This window comes from Ostrinia furnacalis, unplaced genomic scaffold, assembly GCF_004193835.3.
Source record: "Ostrinia furnacalis isolate ACB-3 unplaced genomic scaffold, ASM419383v2 OfSCF2357, whole genome shotgun sequence".
Taxonomy (NCBI): Eukaryota; Metazoa; Arthropoda; class Insecta; order Lepidoptera; family Crambidae; genus Ostrinia; species Ostrinia furnacalis.
This window is the reverse complement of record NW_021132596.1, coordinates 777,120-796,544: the sequence shown is the minus strand read 5'-3', so window position 1 is coordinate 796,544 and position 19,425 is coordinate 777,120. Positions and strand designations below refer to the sequence as shown.

Sequence of the window (19,425 nt, the reverse complement as noted above, 5' to 3'; positions counted from 1 at the left end):
ACTATCGATTGGCAATTTTTAAAATTCGATTTTCCGGAAAAAATCCCTATGTCCACTTTAATGCCATTTCGATCCACCGTGCGACATAAGTAAACCACAAACATAGTGACGTGCTTTTTAATTCGACGTGCTGTTTAAAATATTCTTCCAACATTAATGGTCTTTTCTTATTATAACCTGATTAAATTACATCAGTTGAGATTGAGGTAATTTAAACAAAGAATACTTAGAGTAGGCGCACACCGTTGATTTTTCGTCGGCCGATAGTTTAGTCGGGCAGTTGATCAGTATGGGCATGTATGGGAGTGCGCACACTACGCCGATTCGATTTGGCCGATTCTTCATACAAATTAAAATCGGGCACAACAATCGGCCAACTAAAAATCAACGATGTGCGCCTACTCTTACCTACTTAATATCAGTTGTTGAATTCTCTAACTTATTAACTGCACCTGAGACTTTGCCAATGAAAATACTGCTAGTTCAAGACCATTAGACACGACATGAGTACACCATAGCGACAACCATAGTAACTGGAGCACTAATTATGATTATACGCGTTTGGTGAAGACAATATACTATGTAATTGGCATGCCGCATGTAGGTGCAAAGCTAATAAGCAAAGCTTGTACTATGGGTACCTACTAGAGNATGAAGGGATAACTACCCCAAGACTTCCCCAGACGACTGTAGGGCTTTTAGACTGTACAATATTATTTAATTTAATTCTTACCCCCATTACCAGAACCCCGCCGCCGCGCCGTTGAACTATTGTGGTGAAATCTTGTAACACAACTAGGTATAATAATAGCTCAGTACGAGGAGTTAATGATACTACATATGAGAAGGTTATTATTATTAAAAAATAGTTTGAGTCCAACACCTGCAGCGAGCAGAATTAGCACATATTATTTCGTGAACTTGACTAGTTCTGCTATTCACTTTTTAGGAATTCTACTATTTATTTCAGTAACTAGACGATGCCTATAACCTTACCTTGCCAAAAACTCCGTTTACACATATTAGGCGTGTATCGGAACGCATAAAATTTCATTTGACGTTTAATTTGTCACTTTGACAGTTTTCGTCGAAATTCGCCGATTCCGAACGTGGTTCAGCAATTTGTTTTATTAAAATTAATTGAGACTAAATGGTTGATTGGGACTATTTCAGTTTTAAAATTGTTTTAGATACCCCTTAATTTACTACCAATGTAAGAATACTGTAGAAAAATGGATAAATCCAAGTTGTTATCGTAAGTTTGCGTGCTATGTTTCTGGTGTAAACATTTTTCAGATTATTTTTGTTGTACCGATTCAATATGGTTGTTCATTTGCCAGGGGAGAAGAAATAGTGGATAAAGGTGCTATCAAGATCGATGTGACTTTACCTGAGGTAGGTCTGAAAGATGTGAAGCCGGATGGATCTTGGCTGGAGGGAAAACAGATACAATCTGCTTTGGAGGCGAGAAAGCACTTGGTCGAGGCTGAAAGGATTGAAAAGAGGTAGTTACCTATTGAGTATCGATTATTACGTAGGTGTCACACATATTGAACCTTTTGGAGCTGATAATTGTATGTTTTGATGGAAAAAAATAGTTTATTTATTTACAAAAAGATGGAGTTATAGATTATGTTTTATGGTAGAGTAAAATGATAATGAATATAATTGCGATGAAGACTGTAAGACTAGTAAAATAAAATTCAAATATATTTTTTGATTGTTGGCTGTGCTATTTCATTTGGAATAAAAACAAACTAAAATTATGAAAGGACAGTGCCAATCCATGTATGGAAGTTGGACCAAGTGCTGCCCAGAAAGAAACTATAGTGCATTTTGTTCCTCAGGCCAATACTAATTTGTAAACCGGAGCGCACTGAAATCTATCCCTGGAGTTAAGAGAAAAAAAGAGTTTTGTTTGGAATTATTTACATACAAAATATCATCGATGTATACCTACTACGCATAATATTTCGCGATTTTAGCATTAATTAACACTCGTTATGTTGAACTTAACCATACTGCATCCGTACACCTTACTTTAGTACGACTTCGACATTATTTATAAGCGATCAAGCGCTGTTGCAGTAGTTTGGTTAGTTGACCGAAATTAATTATTTCCAAAATAGAGCAAGAAGTTTTAGCTTACAATAACTTCAATAATCCATTGTAATACACCAATAAATTGATTTTTCGCAAGGATAGAGAACTAAAACTTCTTGATTCATTTTGGAAATAACGATTTCTGTCAAGTAACCAAACTATTGCAACAGCGCTAGATCGCTTATAAAGAATGTCTAAGTCGCACTAAAGTAAGGTGTACGGATGCAGTATGGTTAACTTCAACATAGCGAGTGTTATTTAATGCCAAAATCGCGAAATCTTATGCGTAGTACGTATACATCGATGATATTTTGTATGTAAATATTTCAAAACAAAACTCTTTTTTTCTCTTAACTCCAGGGATAGATTGCAGTGCGCTTCGGTTTACACATTAGTATTGATCCGAGGAACAAAAAGGACTATGGGTTGATTCTGGGCAGCACTTGGTCCAGACCCTGGCACTATCCTTTTAAACACAAAACCTTAAATTCATAATTTAGAAATCTTTTTAAATACTTATTATAATATGATTTGATTTCTGTTTCATAAAAGATTTGAAAATATAATAATAGTTGGTACATGTAATAAATATGAAATAATACTTGTAAACATGTAGTGTGTCTACAATTTTATGTTTTTGTATTTCAGCGGTATACTGAGCCACGCAGAGTGGCAAGATGAGCTTCAACTTGCGGAGGTCACCAAGCAGTCTGGTAGCCATTGGCAGTTCTTTGGACACCACCGAGATAAGAAGCTGTACCTGAGACCTGAAGAAGCCTTGTTTTTGATTGAAGTGGTTTGTACTTACTTTTTATATCTCGTCACTAAACAGAAAAGTGCTATAGTGAAATTATCATTATTATTAATGTATGTCACAAGATTTGCAATGCGAATGTTTAGACGTCTATTGTCTCCTGCTGCTGCGGTTCCAAAATGCTACCTAATTTCAAAATTCATTTAATAAAGTGTTAAAAGTAAATTATTTTCTGCAAATAGGCTTTTAAAACACACTTATAATAAAACCACGATAGCCGAACGGTGAAGGGGTCGGTGTGGCCGACTGGAGATACGAGGAACGCGGGTTCGAATCCCACCGCCGCTCGACTATTGTGGTGAGCCCACTCGTAACACAAGCTTATTTAGCTTACCACGAGGGGCTAATGGGACTATTAGTAATTTGGGCAATACAAATTGGTAATAATATTTAAAAAAAAAAAAAAAATACTTTACAAATTAAATAAACTTAAGATATTTTAGCTGTAATACAGATTTTCTCAGTTATTGTGCGTGAAAACATATAATTAGTGTAAAGCTTTATATCAGATTAGTTATTAAGTCAAATAACTGTTTGTTTTCCGAATAAAGTCAAATAAGTAAATAAATTATTTCAGAATTGCCTGGTATTGAAATATAATGGAGTAACAGTATCACTTCAGCAAGCCTACTCCTTGTTACTTTCTGATGACATTACCATCGTCCAATACAAAGTGTATGCTTCTTTAAGTCGATTGGGGTACAAAGTTTTTAAACACGTCCCCAAAGTAGAACCACCAGTTAATGAGCATAAAAGTGACAATTTAAAGTCTGAAAATGTTACTAAAACCAATGTATCAGAGACAGTTACAACTTCAGATGAAAAAACTACTGACAATAAGTCAGAAAACAATGATACCAATGAAAAAATGGTTGAAAACCTAAACATTGTCAGTAATGAACCTAAAAATGCATGTGAATTGAACACAATTGGAGCAAAAGATAGTGTGATGGAAGTTGAAACACCTATTATGACACATACAGATGATAATAAACCTATAGAAAGTGCAGAAGAAGAAAAAACTAATGATGAGACCTTGGAAAAAGAAGAATCTAATGTAAACAATACAATTGAAACAAAAGATAGTTTAATGGAGGTTGAAACGCCAATTGTGATAGAAACAGAGGAAAATAAACCTAAAGAAAATGCAGAAGGCAACAAAACTTGTGATACCTTAGAAGAAGAATCTAATGGGAACAATACAATTGAAAATAATGATAATGTGATGGAAGTTGAAATCCCAATCGTGACAGAAGCAGATGAAAATAAACCTGAAGAAAATGCTCAAGAAGAAAAAACTGGTGATAATAACTTGGAAGTAGAATCTAATGTTGAAACAAAAGATAGTGAGATGGAGATTGAAACGCCCATTGTGATAGAAACAGATGAACCAGATAAACCTAAAGAAAATGCAGACAAAGTTATAATTAGTGATAAGGAGATGGAAGAAGAATGTGTTATTATTTCTGAAGAGAAAGATAGTGATAACAACACCTATGAAGTGAAAACCAATGATAATACCAATGAGGAGACAAATAAAGATTTATCAATGGATGTAGATAAAACTTCAGGTAAGCTTTTTAATAACAAATAGGTATATCCATAAGATTCACAAAACTGCTACATAATTATTAAATTACCAATTATTATTTTCAGACTCAAATGCTAACAGTGATAGAAGTTTGCAGAACCAAATCCGTGGAGCAACAATGAATAATATTAATGTTTCTGATGCATGCTCAACAAATGACAGTGAAAATATAGACCCTTTAAAAAGGTACTGTCAATGGAAGTTGCATAAACTTATGAATCGTCAAGACAAAACATCTAAAACAAGTATTCACCAACAATTCGAGAATTGCCCTGATTTATTGGAAAACCAAGTTGCTACTATAAAAGTGCCAAATGATGATTACATCCCTCACAACATTTACTTGAACAAATTGTATTATGTTATCAATGTAGAGAATATTCGAAAGAAAAATAGCAACACAGTGTCCGAAGCAACATACAGTTTATCAGATGAAGTGAACGGAGCTCATATTAAAAGAGTAACTAGTTCTGGCTTGACCACCACGTCAAATCCTCGTCCGATGCAAACATTTTTCCAAAAATTCGGACCCACCGGACCTTATAGACATTATGCGTACTACAGACCCAGCACTCACTATTACCAATTCAATCTATTTTACCAAAGACCCTACATGCCCTTCAATCCAAGATCTCAATTTTTCCCAAGGATGCAAAACATGCCAACGTTCCCTGGGTACTCTAACAACCCACCTAGAAATACTCAAAAAAACCAGCGAAAGAGACGAAAGGCGTCACCGAAATCATTACATTTTGAGGCCATAAAAAATTTGGCAGCAAAACTCAAACACCTGTGCGACAATGGAAATGTGAAACCTGAGAATATCCAGGCACTCCAGAAAATCATTACTACTTACAATGATAGATATCTCACCAAGTTACGATTAAGTGCAGAGTATGAAGTTGTAAACGATGAGAACATAGTGGAAGTGATTGATTTGGATGATGATGAAGCATCTACTGCCAAAAAACCCAAAAAGGACGAGAAATGCGATTTGTTTCATGAAAATCTGAACAAAATTCGACAAATGGCAAACGCTCTTAGATCATTAGAAGTCCAAAATAAAACATCTGGCAGACATCGGCGAGCACTGTCCGGTCTCATCAAAACATTCAACAAATCATTCAAAGCTGAAATTTATATGAACGAAAATTTTCAAGTGATAGATAAGCGGTTCATTAACCTGGATTCTGACTCAGATTCTGATTCGGTTGTTGAAGTGAAACCGAAGAATACGGGAAAGAAACTGAGAAATCCTTTCAACATCCTGAGGAGGCTAGCTCGAAATACTAGAGGCGATTCTCTTGCACAGACAGGCAGCTCAAATCAAGTTTCCTTAGAAAAGGCATTCAAAAAAACATGGGTGCCAAATGACGATGATTTTGGCAGGCCTGAAGTAACTCAACGCGATATTATGATTGCGCGAATTATTCAAACAAAGAATGACGAATTCATAACAGAATTCTATAAAAACCAGTCATTCGACAACTGGGTAGATCTTAAAATTGCATTTTTACAAAATATTGAAGATACAAATGCACTTCTCGATACCAGAGCAATGATGGATAATAATAACATAGATTTGAAGGCTTTGGTGAAACTGGATGATTGTACTGACATGCTTGCCGTGTTGAAGAAATTGAGTATCATAAAAAATAATAGTGATATCGATAAAAACAATTATCTTTCAATCGATTTTGATGTTTACAACCGAGATGTCAAAAACTTCCGGAAGGCGAGCAGACCAAAACCGCATTTTAGGATTGTGTGTATTGAGTAAGTATAAACTTAATTTCTTTATTTACTATAATTGTATTAAATAATGAATATGCGGATTTCAATTTCACTTTTGCTCTTTTATTTTCAGAGAAACCGCTGCATGCCCTCTCGGTGTGGACATTGCATCTCTCCACGCCAAGTATGAAGACGATGTGACCATCCTATTCGCTGTAGTTGGTATTGGATCAATTTCCTACCTACAGATGAACCCTAGCGATTTGCCAGTCTACGTATCGTGTAACGAGCTGCGGTAAACTATTTATTATTACAATGTGATAAGACTTATTAATTAAGTAGGTATGATATCCAATTTTACGTATTGAACGCAACAAACGAGTTTCCAAACAGGCTGAAAGCCTTTTGGGTTTCTATGAAAATGAATAAGCACTTACTACATGCATAGCGTATAACTATGTACCGCTCCACGACCGCTGGACCTAGTCAGTTATGTGTGCTATGCATGTATTTACATATTCAAAATTTAGACAAAGTTAAGAGCTTTATTTAACAAACGTGACAACAATGCTATTGGTCGCGCAACCAGAGACAAGGCACTTGAGGTTGATGGTTGCACAAAGATTTGTATTTTATCTTTTTTGTCGATTGTCTGTATAATTTAACAGGTATTTTAAGCTTGTCGCGCTGACGTCTTGCGTATTTGTGGGTCAGTGTCAGGATTATATTATTTCACTGTTTTGTTCAATCAATGAACACATTAGGGCGTTAGTAGCGCGATTGCAGCGCGGCAGAGGCGTTTTTATAATGTGAGCATACGCTGTCACATAGTATGAAATTTTCGGCAGCGCGTCTGTCGCGCGTTTGTCGCGTTCATAGATAAGAATAAGTACTGTCGCGTTGCTAAATCGCCTAAATGTGAAAGCGCTCTTAGTCTGTCTGAGTTTACATTAAACGTCATCCGCTAGGGGCGCTGTACAATCTGTCATTCGCTAGGGGTCCTGTACATTTAATGTCACTTTTTTACGCAGTCACTAGTGAACTAAGCCCTATTTCTCATAAAAAAATCTTCGAGTTCATATTTTCAGCGTACCATTAAATGCTAACGAACTGTCAAATAGTTGCAAAAAACGGTTCTGTTTGACGTAACGGCACAAAGTGACGGCGACAGCATCACGCATCTCTTTTTATCACACAGTGTTGCTGCTAGCGACCTATAATATAGTTAAACCGGGAAAGCCAAGAAAAAAAAATTTAGGTGCAAGATCAATATTATTGCTGTTGTCAATTTTCTTAATTGGGCTCTTGGTATTTTGTAAGAGACATTTACAATTAGGCAGTGACCACACTTATAAAAATATGTTGTCGGGGGTCGCTCCCTAATCTATAATTAAATGTGCATGTATATTTATGTGTAAGTATGTGTGATTTTTGCATTTTTGTTCCTCTTCAAAACCGTCTTTGAAAATTGAAATACTATAATTTTTATTACTCCACTGGTTGTTTAATCTTGTATAAACACACAATATTTATTATTACAAATAAATAGTAAGGTTGTAAAAGTTATTGAAGGAAAATGTGGGCAGCTGACATTTTTACTTGTTAAAATGTCATGCCTACATTATTCTCTAAATATGCTAAGAAGAACCACTTGTGTGTCCAATTTAATAATCAATCCAAATAGTCATGTAATGTAGTACAGAGGGCTTAGTGTGAGTTTACATAAAAACGTCGTCACTAGCGGATACTTTCAAGAAAGAAAATCTTCATGGATTTTTTAAACGCGCTCACTACTACTGACGACTTTTGATGTAAAATCACACTAAGCCCTCAGTTCCAAGCGGTCAGTACCTGGAATTTTAACTTTATTGTGTATCTATAGTATTAAATTCAACACTGATTAATTGTCATCACGTTAGGGTTACCGAAAACAGGTTTCCAATTTGGAAAAATATTAGAATAACTTATGTCATACTTTGCCCAGTGTCGGGTATTTATTTATTCTAAGTGAAACTGTTTATACTTGATGTTATGTGAAGATAAATAAAACAAGGTTTTATATCATTGGCAACTTTATTATTTTAAATATCTAACAACTTGGCAAGCTTAATAATTGATAGCGTCTACATGGCACGTGTGTTGGGATGGCTCAGTGCAAATTATTATAACTACTAGGCTTTGCGCGCACGGGTGACTTTTTGTGACAGCATATCTTTCTCTTTTACACTTTTATAAAGAGAAAAAGAAACAACGTAGTACTTATTCTACAGGGTGTTAGGTAAATGGGCATATGAGCCGACACTAGCCCATGTTAACATGGGCATATAAATGGTATGGTGAAGTAAAAAAAAATCTTCATTTTAATTTTTTTAATTTTCATACAAACCGGATTTTACAAAATTTACTAATATACCCATTTACCTAACAACCTGTATATGTAGAGCCATACTGTCACAAAAGACCCGTGCGCGCGCGCCTTAAGGCTCGTTGAAACCTCTCGCAAGTCGAATCTATGCTTGGGTTTTAATCGAATTTGAGCTTAATTGTAGAGTTTTTAAAGCTCAAAATTCTATCGACGTACGTAGATCCAAGCATATTATTGGTTGATTTAAATATTTCGACCAATCACAAACTTGAATCTATTTTTAATTGTAGATTCGTACTTGAAGGTCGTTTCTTAATGCGAGCCTTATATCGATAAGAAATAATAAACATCGATATCTAGACCGCCGCCGTATCATTCATTAAATATTAAGGACAATATTTATCACAAGCCGATATTTGCTTTGTGCGAGTTATCATAAAGTGCAATTTTCATAATAAAGTAGGTTCAAGTCAAGACTTCATGATTATTGTATCTTTAAAAATTTAACTAATCTCAGGCAGGACTCATACTTAAGTTTCGATCTGGTTTCGTTTCGCATGTAGCCTCAAAATATTAAAGTTATGAGGTAGCGGTACCTACCTAAACTTTGAACCCCCAATGGGAATCAAAGTTTAGGTAGGTATGTTACTAATAAATATCGATGTTTATTATTTAAACGATTATTATGTCTATCTAAAAATATCGTATTATAATAGGTGTTTTAATTGAGCTATTATTTTCTCTTAAAAAGTAGGTACTTAATTGTTTTTAATTTTAATGTCTCTTCTATAGTGACATTACCATATTTATCTAACTACCGAACTACCGAGGTTGTGTGTTGTACCAGTTGTACATTATACACAAACAATTTTCAAAAACCTGTGATAGAATAAATTGAGAATCTGATCAAAATTCTGTTAATAGTTGATATTTTTTTAATTATAGTTAATCAAGCAAACAGCAGATTACTTCAATATCTTGTTTTTTTTCTGTTATTTAATACTTTTATTTATATTTTATCTATAATATGACGAACTTACGCAAGCAACGCAATAAAAAGTATTGACATAATTCGAGTGTCGAGTACCTGTAGGTACAAATAAAGTAGGTAAACTATGCTTGGTTTATCTTAAGGTTATCACAGAAACAGAACAGAAATGCTATTAAATACCTTAAACAGACAAACACGTTTATCACAATGTTATTTATACAAGAGGTGACGATCCGTTATATGTATTAAACTCTACATTTCCTTGTGTGCAACAATGTCATAACTTACAAATTGAGCTTTTTCAGGCATTTCCATAATAATAGTGGTGACTGTAAAAACTACACCACTACGTCCACTACATTTACCTACCACTATAATTGTTAGATTTATTATATATATTTTATTATTACGTACTATTAGACATCTTTAAAACCAAAATGACTTTTGGACGATGCCGTTGTTGCAATGAATGCAAAGAAATATGACAATTATTGCAATAACTATTAATATGACGTTTACTTAATCCATTTCGTTTACCTCTTAACACAACCATCGTTTAAAATTCGTTTTGTGGTAAATTGTCAAGTTATTTCCAACTCTTTAAAACCAAATGTATCTAAGTTTTGGACGATGCCGTTGATGAATGCAAATAAATATGACATCTCGGCCAAATTATTGACGATACAATATGGCTTATTATCTATATTCTTCTTTTTCTGCCTTGCCTTATCCCGATACGCGGGGTCTTATGTCATTATATTAACTTAATTAATTAAATATTTTAGAAGGAAGATTACTTACTGCGATTTAAAGCTAAACAAGTTAGTCGACGCGTTAATTGATATAGTTACGGACAGTGATAGTTTTAAACTGATATTTGAATAACATGCTTCATAATCGTATAAATTATGAAGCTAAAAAACATCGAAAATCAATGGAACATGTATAAGGAATACTTAATCAAAGCTAGGAACTGGAAGCAGCTACATTCATGTGCAGAATATATTTAGACTAAAAGGAACTAATGTTTTAACCAATAATTTAGTACTTAAATTAACTATTCTTAAATGCTATTATTTTTCATTTCATTGCAAACAAAACGTATACATAATTTTTCGTTGTTTAGTTTCCATGCACCAATATAGCCTCAAGTACATACTTATATTACAATTTTATGATGGCACTTTAACTTTATAAATCGTTGGCCGTATACTACATTAATCACAACAGTTTATCAAGGCCATCCAAAGTTTATACCTGAAAGTTGGTAGAATCTTTCATTGAAAGGCCTATAGAAGTCCCTTAGCCTTTCAATAGCCACAGGATCTATATGAGGGTGGCTTCTTCCTTTAGTTTTTCCTAAGCAGTGAGGAGTGGGCCGACTCTCTGACTTCAAGAGGCAAGGGAAGCCTTTAGTTGAGTTGAAGTAGAAATGCTTTTCTGTTATCACATGCTTGAGACCCAGGAATTCCTGTAAAAATGTTTCTAAAATTATTTGAAAAAACCAGGCTATGTAGTTCATCTTTGCAACATTTTATTTTTAGTATAGGTTTTTGAAAACAAAAAATTGTACACGTAACAAATATTGACATTGAAACCTAAACACCAGTTTTATACCTGCACTCTAGCCATTTCAGCAGCTGGATCAGCAACCAGTCTTTCTCCACTGATCAGCAATAGTTTTGATCGCGGGAATCTCCTCAACCAGCGTCGAAGTGGCCTCGCGTAAACGCCAAGCCTCACTGGTGGCCACGACGCGTCCACTACTGACCAGGGTCCACCCCAGCCAACTGTGCTGTTGACCAGAGCTAGATCCTCGAAGCGTGGAAGGGATGGTCTTTTGCTAAAAAATATTAAATTATTCCAAAATGCAAATAAGTCGAATCATTAGGCCATCAAAAAATTAAAAAAAAATGTTTTGAAGTCGCTGCTACTATTTCTTTTGTTACTTCAAATTCTGAAAATAAATATTAATTTGCAGATTACAGAGACACATTTACCTGGCAGATTGCGTATAATCGCTAATGGCTCTTGTAACAGGGTCTCTAACAACAGCCAACAGTTTGACTGAAGGGTTCATAGCGTACACCCTTTTGGGGGCCGAACGTGTCACCCAGTACGAAGGCGTCTTTTCCATCGTGATCTGGCCCTCGAGGGTAGGGGGCATTCTGTCCCTAAAAGGTTGAAACTTTATATTAGCGGTGTAGTAAGTAAATAAATAAAGACAATAATTATAAAAAAGGACATTTCATGGCTCAGTTCTTTATAAATTTATTCTAAAGCAGGATATTTAATCACTTGCGCATATAAAATATTATTTTCTCGAAAAATCAATTTCTTGAGATGTGACACTATTGCATACGAAAAATAAGTTTCTTACCTGTACCATTCGAATCCCTTGTGGTAAAACTTATCAAAGAAATGGACTTCAGATCCTGCAGCCCGGACATCTGGATGTAACCTGGAACACAAATTAAGCTTACCTACCCTCAAAAACTAAGGCTAAGTAAAGTACCTTGGGGACTTTTTAAGTTTTGAGTCCACAGTAGAGTTGCTATAAGCCTAGACGCAAACCATCGACTTTTAGTTGGCGATCGTTGGGCCCGATTTTAATTTGAATGAAGAATCGGCCGATAGCAAATCGGTGTAATGTGCGCACTTTCATACATCTCCATACTGATTAACAGCCCGACTCAACTAAGCTATCGGCCAACTAAAAATCGGTGGTCTGCGCCATGCTAGTTTTTAATCAGTCTTCTAAGTAGGCTGTGTTTGTAATATCAGCTCGTGTAGAACTCCTTTTTTTAATAACATAATTTAAATATAATAATAAAATACCTTAAGAACTCCAGCAACGCTCTAGTGCCGCACTTCTTTACTCCTATAATAAGCGCATCGGGCAGCCTCTTCACCGGCACCAAGTTTTGGTTCTTCAGCCGTCTGTACTTGTTCTCCGACCAGTCCAGTCCCAGCAGTGAAGCGAAGCGCACTGTAGCGCTTTTGTAGCTCGATATGTGACGTTTTAAAAACAGATATTTGATCGTCAACTGAAAGTAGATTATTCAAAAAATCTTTGTTGTGGATAAAAAACAAAAAAGACACCAGCGTCAAAAATATATTACTGTTGCTTACATATACCTACTGCGCATTTAAACTTAATTTGTTATCAAAGTTAATTAATGAAAATGTATTTATTTAAATCGACTCACCTGTTTTTCGTCAACTAAACAAGAATTCAGAGCATAAAATAAATATAATAGAAATAACAATATGAAATAAATAAACATAGTTCGCTTCGATACCGCCAGAATCCATCTCATTTCTGTTTCTGGGACTCATTGGTAAATAGTTTTCGTCACTTCCACAAACTTGCTATCATCACAGATTTAATCTTAACCTCTAACCGCTTAATATTTATTAATAATCCACTCAACTTGTAGCAGTCTTGCGAAGTAGATAACCATCCGAGGACAAATCTTTACAGTCGAATTATTATAAACTACAGTCTGAATACATTTAGATATAAAATACTGAGATAAAATTTGTTTTGAGTGGCATGAGGCTGTGAACTGCGAAGTTAATAAATAGAATATTTATGTGACTTGCGCAACAACTGCGCAATCGCGGCCGCAATGCGATTTTGGACACCGATGTTCATTCCGGTAATTTCAGCTCGCGGCTTGTGACGCCGGATGTTAGCTATTAAAATTTTGAATTTCCCGCGTCTTGACTGTCGCATTTTCCGGAAGTGCATTTTTTTTAATTTAGTAGAATAAACCCACAGATTATACAATTGAAAAAATCTGTAAAGAAATTGTGTTTTCTTTTGAGTTTTTCTCAAGGGGTTTTCGCAAATATGCGAAATTCCATTCAAGTAAGACGTGGATATTCCAGAAAACTACAGTATGTATAGAATTTTATGATCTCTTTTTATTTACTTTTGTCGTTTCGATGCACAGTTTCGACGTATCCGAACGTTGGTGTAATACCAACATTTAGAAAATAGGACAAAATGTCAGGCCGACAGCTAAATAAAAAGAAATTTGATCGCGTTGAACTTTGAAGCTGTGAAATAAATTAAAATGACAGTCCAGCAGCTTAGTTCGAATATTTCTGACGAATCGGAGGATATGGTTAGCTTACCTCCCGAAGAAGAAACTTATAGGCGAAAATATCAGTTGTTATTGGAACGATGTGAAGTCTTGCAACAGGATAATGAACGAATAGTGAATAGGTTCGTGTTTTTAGCGATATTATTCGGTGTTAGAGGTTCTTGTGAATGTATTGGCATTCGATGATGTTGCAGGATACACCAAGCGAAGACAGTAACTAAGCGCTATCGTAAGGATATCAAATTGTTGATAGAGAGGTTGGATAGGCATAGAGATGGGTTTAGAACAGCGTCGATGGAAGTGGAATCGAGACCCGAGGTGATTGTCAAGCCAAATCGCGCCACGAACAAACCCCAAACTAGTTCAAAGCAAGCGGAGAAGCAAACCACAGCAGGTGGCAAAAAAACTGGACCTAAGAGAAAAAGTAAAGCTGACAAGGTAAGGATATATTTCGCTTTTAAGCAAAATTAAATAACAAAAAAGGAAAATAGTTATCAGAAAAAGCAGGGTTTTAATTACTTACACAAAGATTTATTTATGTTTTTCAGCCTGAAAGAGATCCAAATGCACCAAAAAAGCCTTGCAATGCATTTTTCATATTTTGCCAAGAACAGCGACCACTGTTAGTAGCAGAAGCAAATTCTGAGATGGGAACTGAGCTATCTAAACCTGAAGTGACCAGACAGCTGGCTTCCAGGTGGAGATCACTTAGTACAGATGAGAAAAGGGTGAGATTTTTCTTGATGTATCTGTAAGCTATTTTTCATGACTAATGTCGTCGCTTGCCTCTCTAACTGACGTATCTGACATTTTTTTCGAAACTTGAGTTTACACCATCATAATCAGTTTTGCAAGACGAATCGATCTGTCTAATCGCCTGAAAATTTTGCAAAATGTCAGTTACGTCAGTTAGAGAGGCAAGCGATGATGTGTAGTTCATTGTAATGTAATGTAAATAATCAAAAATTTATGTTTCCAGGTATATGTTGCTAGATTTGAAAGATCAAAGGAAAAATATGTTGAAGAATTATCTGCATATAACATCAAAAAGGAACAATGACAAAAGCCCCCTGATACCACCTAATTTTAATGTGATAGTCAGCTTTAAGATAGGCTAATAATAATGAATAATGTTGTTGTAATAGCAACAAGAGAACTGTAGTTGATTCTGCAGAAATGTTCACTAAGAAAGTTGCATTTGAGTTAGTGGTAAAGGTTTCTAAAATGACAATGAAGGTTGTATTTAATTTTTTTCACTTAAATCTCAGTCTAGATAGGTATTTAGGTTAATAAATTATTGTAAAACGTCATTGATTGCATTGAAATAAAACTAAAAAAAATCAGCAACTTTTCAGTTGTGCAATTTGTAATTGTAGGGAATAACCGTTTTATAATAAGGCTGTACTCTCAGCCTAGACTTGTTTGAGCTAACTTTGCTACCGTTACCTATGTTTTCTCCATTCCAAATTCAAAGGTGGTTATTATTTTATCAAAATCCATTCAGTATTTGTCTTAGAGATGCACCGAATGTTCGGTTGAATATTCGTATTCGGTACATTCGGCATATTTTTTTCATGTTCGTATTCGGCCGAATGTTCGGTTGAATTGCCGAATAATTACCGAATATTAAAAGTATTGTTAACAATTAAAAAAATAATATTTAATTAAACAGTTTGGTTAACTAATTACTAAATAAGTGTGGTTTATAGCGAAAGTATTTTATAGTTTTTGAAAATGAACCAGAAACTACTTGTACCAATTATTTATTGTGAAATAAAAAGATAAATTTATTTTTTATGAAATTGAAAAATTTAAGGACACTGCCAAAACTGCTTTGAGTAACAAACAACTATTTTCAGAAAACTTTTTTTAGAATAGTTGTAATGTAATAACTACTATCTTAAGGAACCAACACAAGTATTCAAATATGTTTATAAAATCAAATAAGTTTTTTTAAATAAATATCTATCTAGGAATGTAGGTATGCTAGTGAATGGTGAACTAGGAATTGTTATAACTATTTGTAGTTTTAATTCAATGTAAGTCAAATAAAATTCTTTAAAATCAACAATAAACAAATTATATCATCCGTTCACAAATGAAATTAAAAAACAAATTTATAGAAACTTTAAGAGTCAACATTAGTTGGTAATTTAAGTTTTAATCAAATTTGAACCGAATGATTCGGCCGAATATTCGGTTCGGTACATTTTGAACCGAATATTCGGCCGAACATTCGTATTCGGTTTAATCTACATTCGGTGCATCTCTAATTTGTCTGGTTCTGAGTTTATTATAAAGGCAAGTTTTTGTACATCATTCATACAGATTTTAGTAAATTGGAATTGCAAAAGCTTGAAAAGCAATAAATCTATAACTTTGTATTTTGAAACTCATTGTAAACTTGCTACAAATTTTAATCTTGAAAGGTATCAATAATACAAACTCCAGCTTATGTAAGGAACTGAATTGAGTTGTTTAACAACAATAAACAGAAATGTACTTGTAAAATTTTAACTTTTATTTCATAACAAAAATCCACAACAATAAAATAAAAATATATTGTGCCCCAAATCAAATGCCTACGATTCCATTGTTGATATCTATAATATAAAAATGAATCGCAAAATGTGTTGGTAAGCGCATAACTCAACAACGCCTGGACCAATTTTACCAATTCTTTTTTTAAAATGTTTGTTAAAGTCCAAGGATGGTTTTTACAGCGAGAAAAGTTTGAATAATTTCCGGGTAAACCCTAAAAACCTCGAAACTTCACCCCTAAGGGTAAAACGGGGTCCACGCGTACGAAGTCGCGGGCGGCTGCTAGTACTTAATATATTTTTCAAGCTTTGAAGTTGTCCTTGTGGTTGTGCCCCAAATCAAATGCCTACGATTCCATTGTTGATATACTTAATATATTTTTCAAGCTTTGAAGTTGTCCTTGTGGAGGCGAATAATTTTCATGGTTTCAATCTCATCATTTGATTTGGCAAACTTCATGACTGAAGATTGATTTACCCTCATGAATGGGTTGTATAACTTTTCCTCTGCAATAGTTGATGGGACCTACAAGAAAAAACATAGCTTTACATTCTTAATTAAAAAGGCAAAAACATACACACTGCAGTATTTCTTATATTCTTACTGTAGGTTTGCCTTTCTCTCTCATGTCCTTAGACCACTCCATCTTTTTCTTTATCTCCTCATTGGTAGGTTCTACATGAGATGCAAACTTCAGGTTTTGTAAAGTGTACTCATGGCCACAAAACACTTTGGTCTGGTCTGGGAGTCCACTGAGTATGTTTATCAGAGCCTGGTGCATCTGATCAGCTGTACCCTCAAAGAACCTGCCACATCCAGCCAGGAACAGTGTATCACCTGAAAGACAGGAATTTTCTGACTATAGTTTAAAGTTCTGGAATAATTTGATATACATATTTAGTACCGTTTAAACCTAAAATTAGACACATCTAAATGGGTATTCAATATGATTCAAGATTATTTTAATCATAGTTTAATCACCTGTAAAAACTGCTGGATCATTTCCTTCTTCTGGAGCAGATACAAAGTAGCAGATATGGCCTGACGTATGGCACGGTGTGAACAGGCACTGCACATTTAGGTTCCCAACATTGAACCGAGTGTTGTGTTGAACCTTCTTGGTTAAGGCACCTATGCGGTCGTCTCCACCGTACACTTGAAGACCAGGATGCTGTTTCACTAAGTCAGAATTGCCTCCTGCATGGTCCCTGTAATTTGGAAGATATTTTTTATGTGACACAGTGAATTTTTTTTTTTATAGAACTCATTTAAATGAGTGTAAAGAAAATGTAAGTAGTTGATTCATTTAACATTTCAGAACAAAATAGCAACAGAAGAAGTAGTTGACTGATATACCTACATCTATGATTATAAGAGGAAGCTAATTTAGAAGTTGGTAACAACATAACATTTACCAATGATGATGAGTAGTCAACACAGTTGTCAAATTCACACCCTGTTCCTCCACAGCCTTCAATACAGCACCAGGGTCCACAGGATCAACGATTGCAGCCTCTTTTGTGGCCTTATCCACAATGAGGTACATGTAGTTGTCTTGCAAGGCAGGCAGAATTTTCACATCCATGTTTTTGTACTGGAGATGCTCAATAGCGCTGTGAGCTTCACGTTGGTTGCGGACCAAAGCTGAAAATTTTAAATAAGAAAAATTCAAATAAATTGAGATGTTTGAAGTGGTTGGATTGTGTAGAGGAGCGAGTGTTAATGCTAGATAACTTGGCATTTGTTATCATTGATGGTATGGTAAGCCAAAAAAGCACTGAAAAGATGGTACACACCATTTAAATAATGGTTTACCAATTTTGTTATACACATAATCTGTTTGTTTTTACAACATGTTACCCTAAACAAAATAATGCTACTCTGGAAAGTATATACTTTATTTATTGTGTAAAACATGATACACAAAACGCAAACTATTTTGTTCAAACTGTTTATAAACACGGTTCTATCGTTTTCGTTGGATAAAAACAACAGTAACATAAAACAGATACATTCAGTACATCAAAGTATTATTAGAGCTGCAATATTATTTTGTTTACAAACCTATTACCTACGATAAAATTCTATTCTTACCTTGAAAATAGAGCTTCGTTATCTGTTGAGATAGGCCGAGTGGCAAAGAGTTCACAATCCTGGCAAGCATTGAACAGTATAATGGTACAAATAAATAAATAAACTCTGTAAGATTATTCTTCAATTTAGTCACAAGTAAATATTTCCAATTTTAACTAAATAAATCTGAAACACCAACCACTTCAATTCACTTGTCAACAAAAAAATTCGGCGAACGCCAGCTGACAGTGACAGCTACTGATGAACCGAAAAAAGTAAAAACCGGTAAATTGTTTTAAAAAAAACAACTAATTAAGGTCATTGCATTGTTAATCTGAATAAGATCATCACAGACCACAGTACCAATGAGGATCAGTACTGTTGTAGAAAATTCAATAAAACTAGTATCTACGTTAATCTTTAAGACATAAGAAAGATATATCTTTTTGAATTATCCAAATCGGACCATTACTTACGAAGATATTAAGTAATAAACATAAGCCGTTTTTGCCGCTAAAAGTCAACGTACGCAAGGCCGCGTGACGTCATTATATCCGAATCGAGCGCAGCCGGCGTACTAATGGGATGGAAAATATTTTTTTCCGGCTAAACTATCAGTTTTAGAAAAAAACTTTTAATAACATTTATTCATCAAAATAAAGTAACCTATCGACCAGTAATTTTTAAAAATAAAAATTGTGAAAAATAAGTATTGCTATGTCTAATTATGTTCAATACAAACAATCATTAAGTTACACTCACCCCAACCGCGTCTCCGCATTGCATCGAATCCTATGAAAATGTGGTTTTTAGACATTTTCATTTTCATAGGATTCGATGCAATGGGTTCAAGTATTACGTAAGCAGATTTCTTACCATTTTTTACCCCCCCGCCCCCCTTGTCATCAAAAGTAAGCAATGCACTTACCCCCTCCCCCTATGCTTACGTAAACATTTTTAGTTATAAATGTTTTTTATATTGTAATTTTTAAAATAGGAAAATTCATGAAAATATTAGGTTTAACTGATACACATAGAGTTTCAATGCTTACAATACGTTTAGTATCCAAACAAAACACGCGCGCGGGAGGTTAATATGCG

General features: G+C 34.6%; 4 protein-coding genes across 9 annotated transcripts; 2 read left to right on the top strand and 2 right to left on the bottom strand.

Moving 5' to 3' along the window:
- Positions 1 to 1,087: 1,087 nt before the first annotated feature.
- Positions 1,088 to 8,266, top strand: Tsen54 (tRNA splicing endonuclease subunit 54). The gene is made up of 6 exons (XM_028307873.1): positions 1,088 to 1,255; positions 1,341 to 1,505; positions 2,752 to 2,899; positions 3,495 to 4,488; positions 4,574 to 6,284; positions 6,376 to 8,266. Exons 1-6 carry the CDS (start codon positions 1,233 to 1,235, stop codon positions 6,539 to 6,541), a joined length of 3,207 nt encoding a protein of 1,068 aa, XP_028163674.1. The 5' UTR covers positions 1,088 to 1,232; the 3' UTR covers positions 6,542 to 8,266.
- On the bottom strand, positions 7,546 to 13,272 carry Hs3st-B (Heparan sulfate 3-O sulfotransferase-B). The gene is made up of 6 exons (XM_028307874.1): positions 12,808 to 13,272; positions 12,437 to 12,645; positions 11,979 to 12,059; positions 11,599 to 11,772; positions 11,216 to 11,441; positions 7,546 to 11,069 (listed from the first exon to the last, which is right to left on the bottom strand). Exons 1-6 carry the CDS (start codon positions 12,916 to 12,918, stop codon positions 10,833 to 10,835), a joined length of 1,038 nt encoding a protein of 345 aa, XP_028163675.1. The 5' UTR covers positions 12,919 to 13,272; the 3' UTR covers positions 7,546 to 10,832.
- Positions 13,273 to 13,588: 316 nt separating this feature from the next.
- On the top strand, positions 13,589 to 15,041 carry LOC114355179 (non-histone protein 10). Its single transcript, XM_028307883.1, has 4 exons — positions 13,589 to 13,832; positions 13,905 to 14,148; positions 14,259 to 14,438; positions 14,690 to 15,041. The coding sequence occupies exons 1-4, from the start codon at positions 13,681 to 13,683 to the stop codon at positions 14,768 to 14,770; spliced, it is 657 nt and encodes a 218-aa protein (XP_028163684.1). The 5' UTR covers positions 13,589 to 13,680; the 3' UTR covers positions 14,771 to 15,041.
- Positions 15,042 to 15,321: 280 nt separating this feature from the next.
- tzn (hydroxyacylglutathione hydrolase tenzing norgay) lies at positions 15,322 to 18,584 on the bottom strand. 6 transcript variants are annotated; one of them, XM_028307878.1, is made up of 7 exons: positions 18,346 to 18,584; positions 17,667 to 17,895; positions 17,233 to 17,459; positions 16,856 to 17,088; positions 16,651 to 16,776; positions 16,541 to 16,570; positions 16,211 to 16,313 (listed from the first exon to the last, which is right to left on the bottom strand). In XM_028307878.1, exons 1-6 carry the CDS (start codon positions 18,413 to 18,415, stop codon positions 16,553 to 16,555), a joined length of 903 nt encoding a protein of 300 aa, XP_028163679.1. In that variant the 5' UTR covers positions 18,416 to 18,584; the 3' UTR covers positions 16,211 to 16,313; positions 16,541 to 16,552. The 6 variants fall into 6 exon arrangements, with proteins under 6 accessions (XP_028163678.1, XP_028163679.1, XP_028163681.1 ...); XM_028307880.1 differs by having other exon boundaries at positions 16,211 to 16,312; positions 16,544 to 16,570; XM_028307879.1 differs by having other exon boundaries at positions 16,211 to 16,310; positions 16,542 to 16,576; positions 16,657 to 16,776.
- Positions 18,585 to 19,425: the final 841 nt, after the last annotated feature.

Coding starts and splice junctions, on each gene's coding strand:
- Tsen54 (XM_028307873.1), top strand. CDS start 1,233: ATGGATAAATCCAAGTTGTTATC. Junction 2,900..3,494: donor CCTTGTTTTTGATTGAAGTG/GTTTGTACTTAC, acceptor AAATTATTTCAG/AATTGCCTGGTATTGAAATA. Junction 6,285..6,375: donor TTTAGGATTGTGTGTATTGA/GTAAGTATAAAC, acceptor TTTTATTTTCAG/AGAAACCGCTGCATGCCCTC.
- Hs3st-B (XM_028307874.1), bottom strand. CDS start 12,918: ATGAGATGGATTCTGGCGGTATCGAAGCGAACTATGTTTATTTATTTC. Junction 12,060..12,436: donor GCGTTGCTGGAGTTCTTAAG/GTATTTTATTAT, acceptor TTTGTGTTCCAG/GTTACATCCAGATGTCCGGG. Junction 11,070..11,215: donor CTGAAATGGCTAGAGTGCAG/GTATAAAACTGG, acceptor ACATTTTTACAG/GAATTCCTGGGTCTCAAGCA.
- LOC114355179 (XM_028307883.1), top strand. CDS start 13,681: ATGACAGTCCAGCAGCTTAGTTCGAATATTTCTGACGAATCGGAGGAT. Junction 13,833..13,904: donor AATGAACGAATAGTGAATAG/GTTCGTGTTTTT, acceptor ATGATGTTGCAG/GATACACCAAGCGAAGACAG. Junction 14,149..14,258: donor GAAAAAGTAAAGCTGACAAG/GTAAGGATATAT, acceptor TATGTTTTTCAG/CCTGAAAGAGATCCAAATGC.
- tzn (XM_028307877.1), bottom strand. CDS start 18,415: ATGCTTGCCAGGATTGTGAACTCTTTGCCACTCGGCCTATCTCAACAG. Junction 17,460..17,666: donor TTGACTACTCATCATCATTG/GTAAATGTTATG, acceptor TCCAAATTACAG/GGACCATGCAGGAGGCAATT. Junction 16,777..16,855: donor GAGAGAAAGGCAAACCTACA/GTAAGAATATAA, acceptor TTTTTCTTGTAG/GTCCCATCAACTATTGCAGA.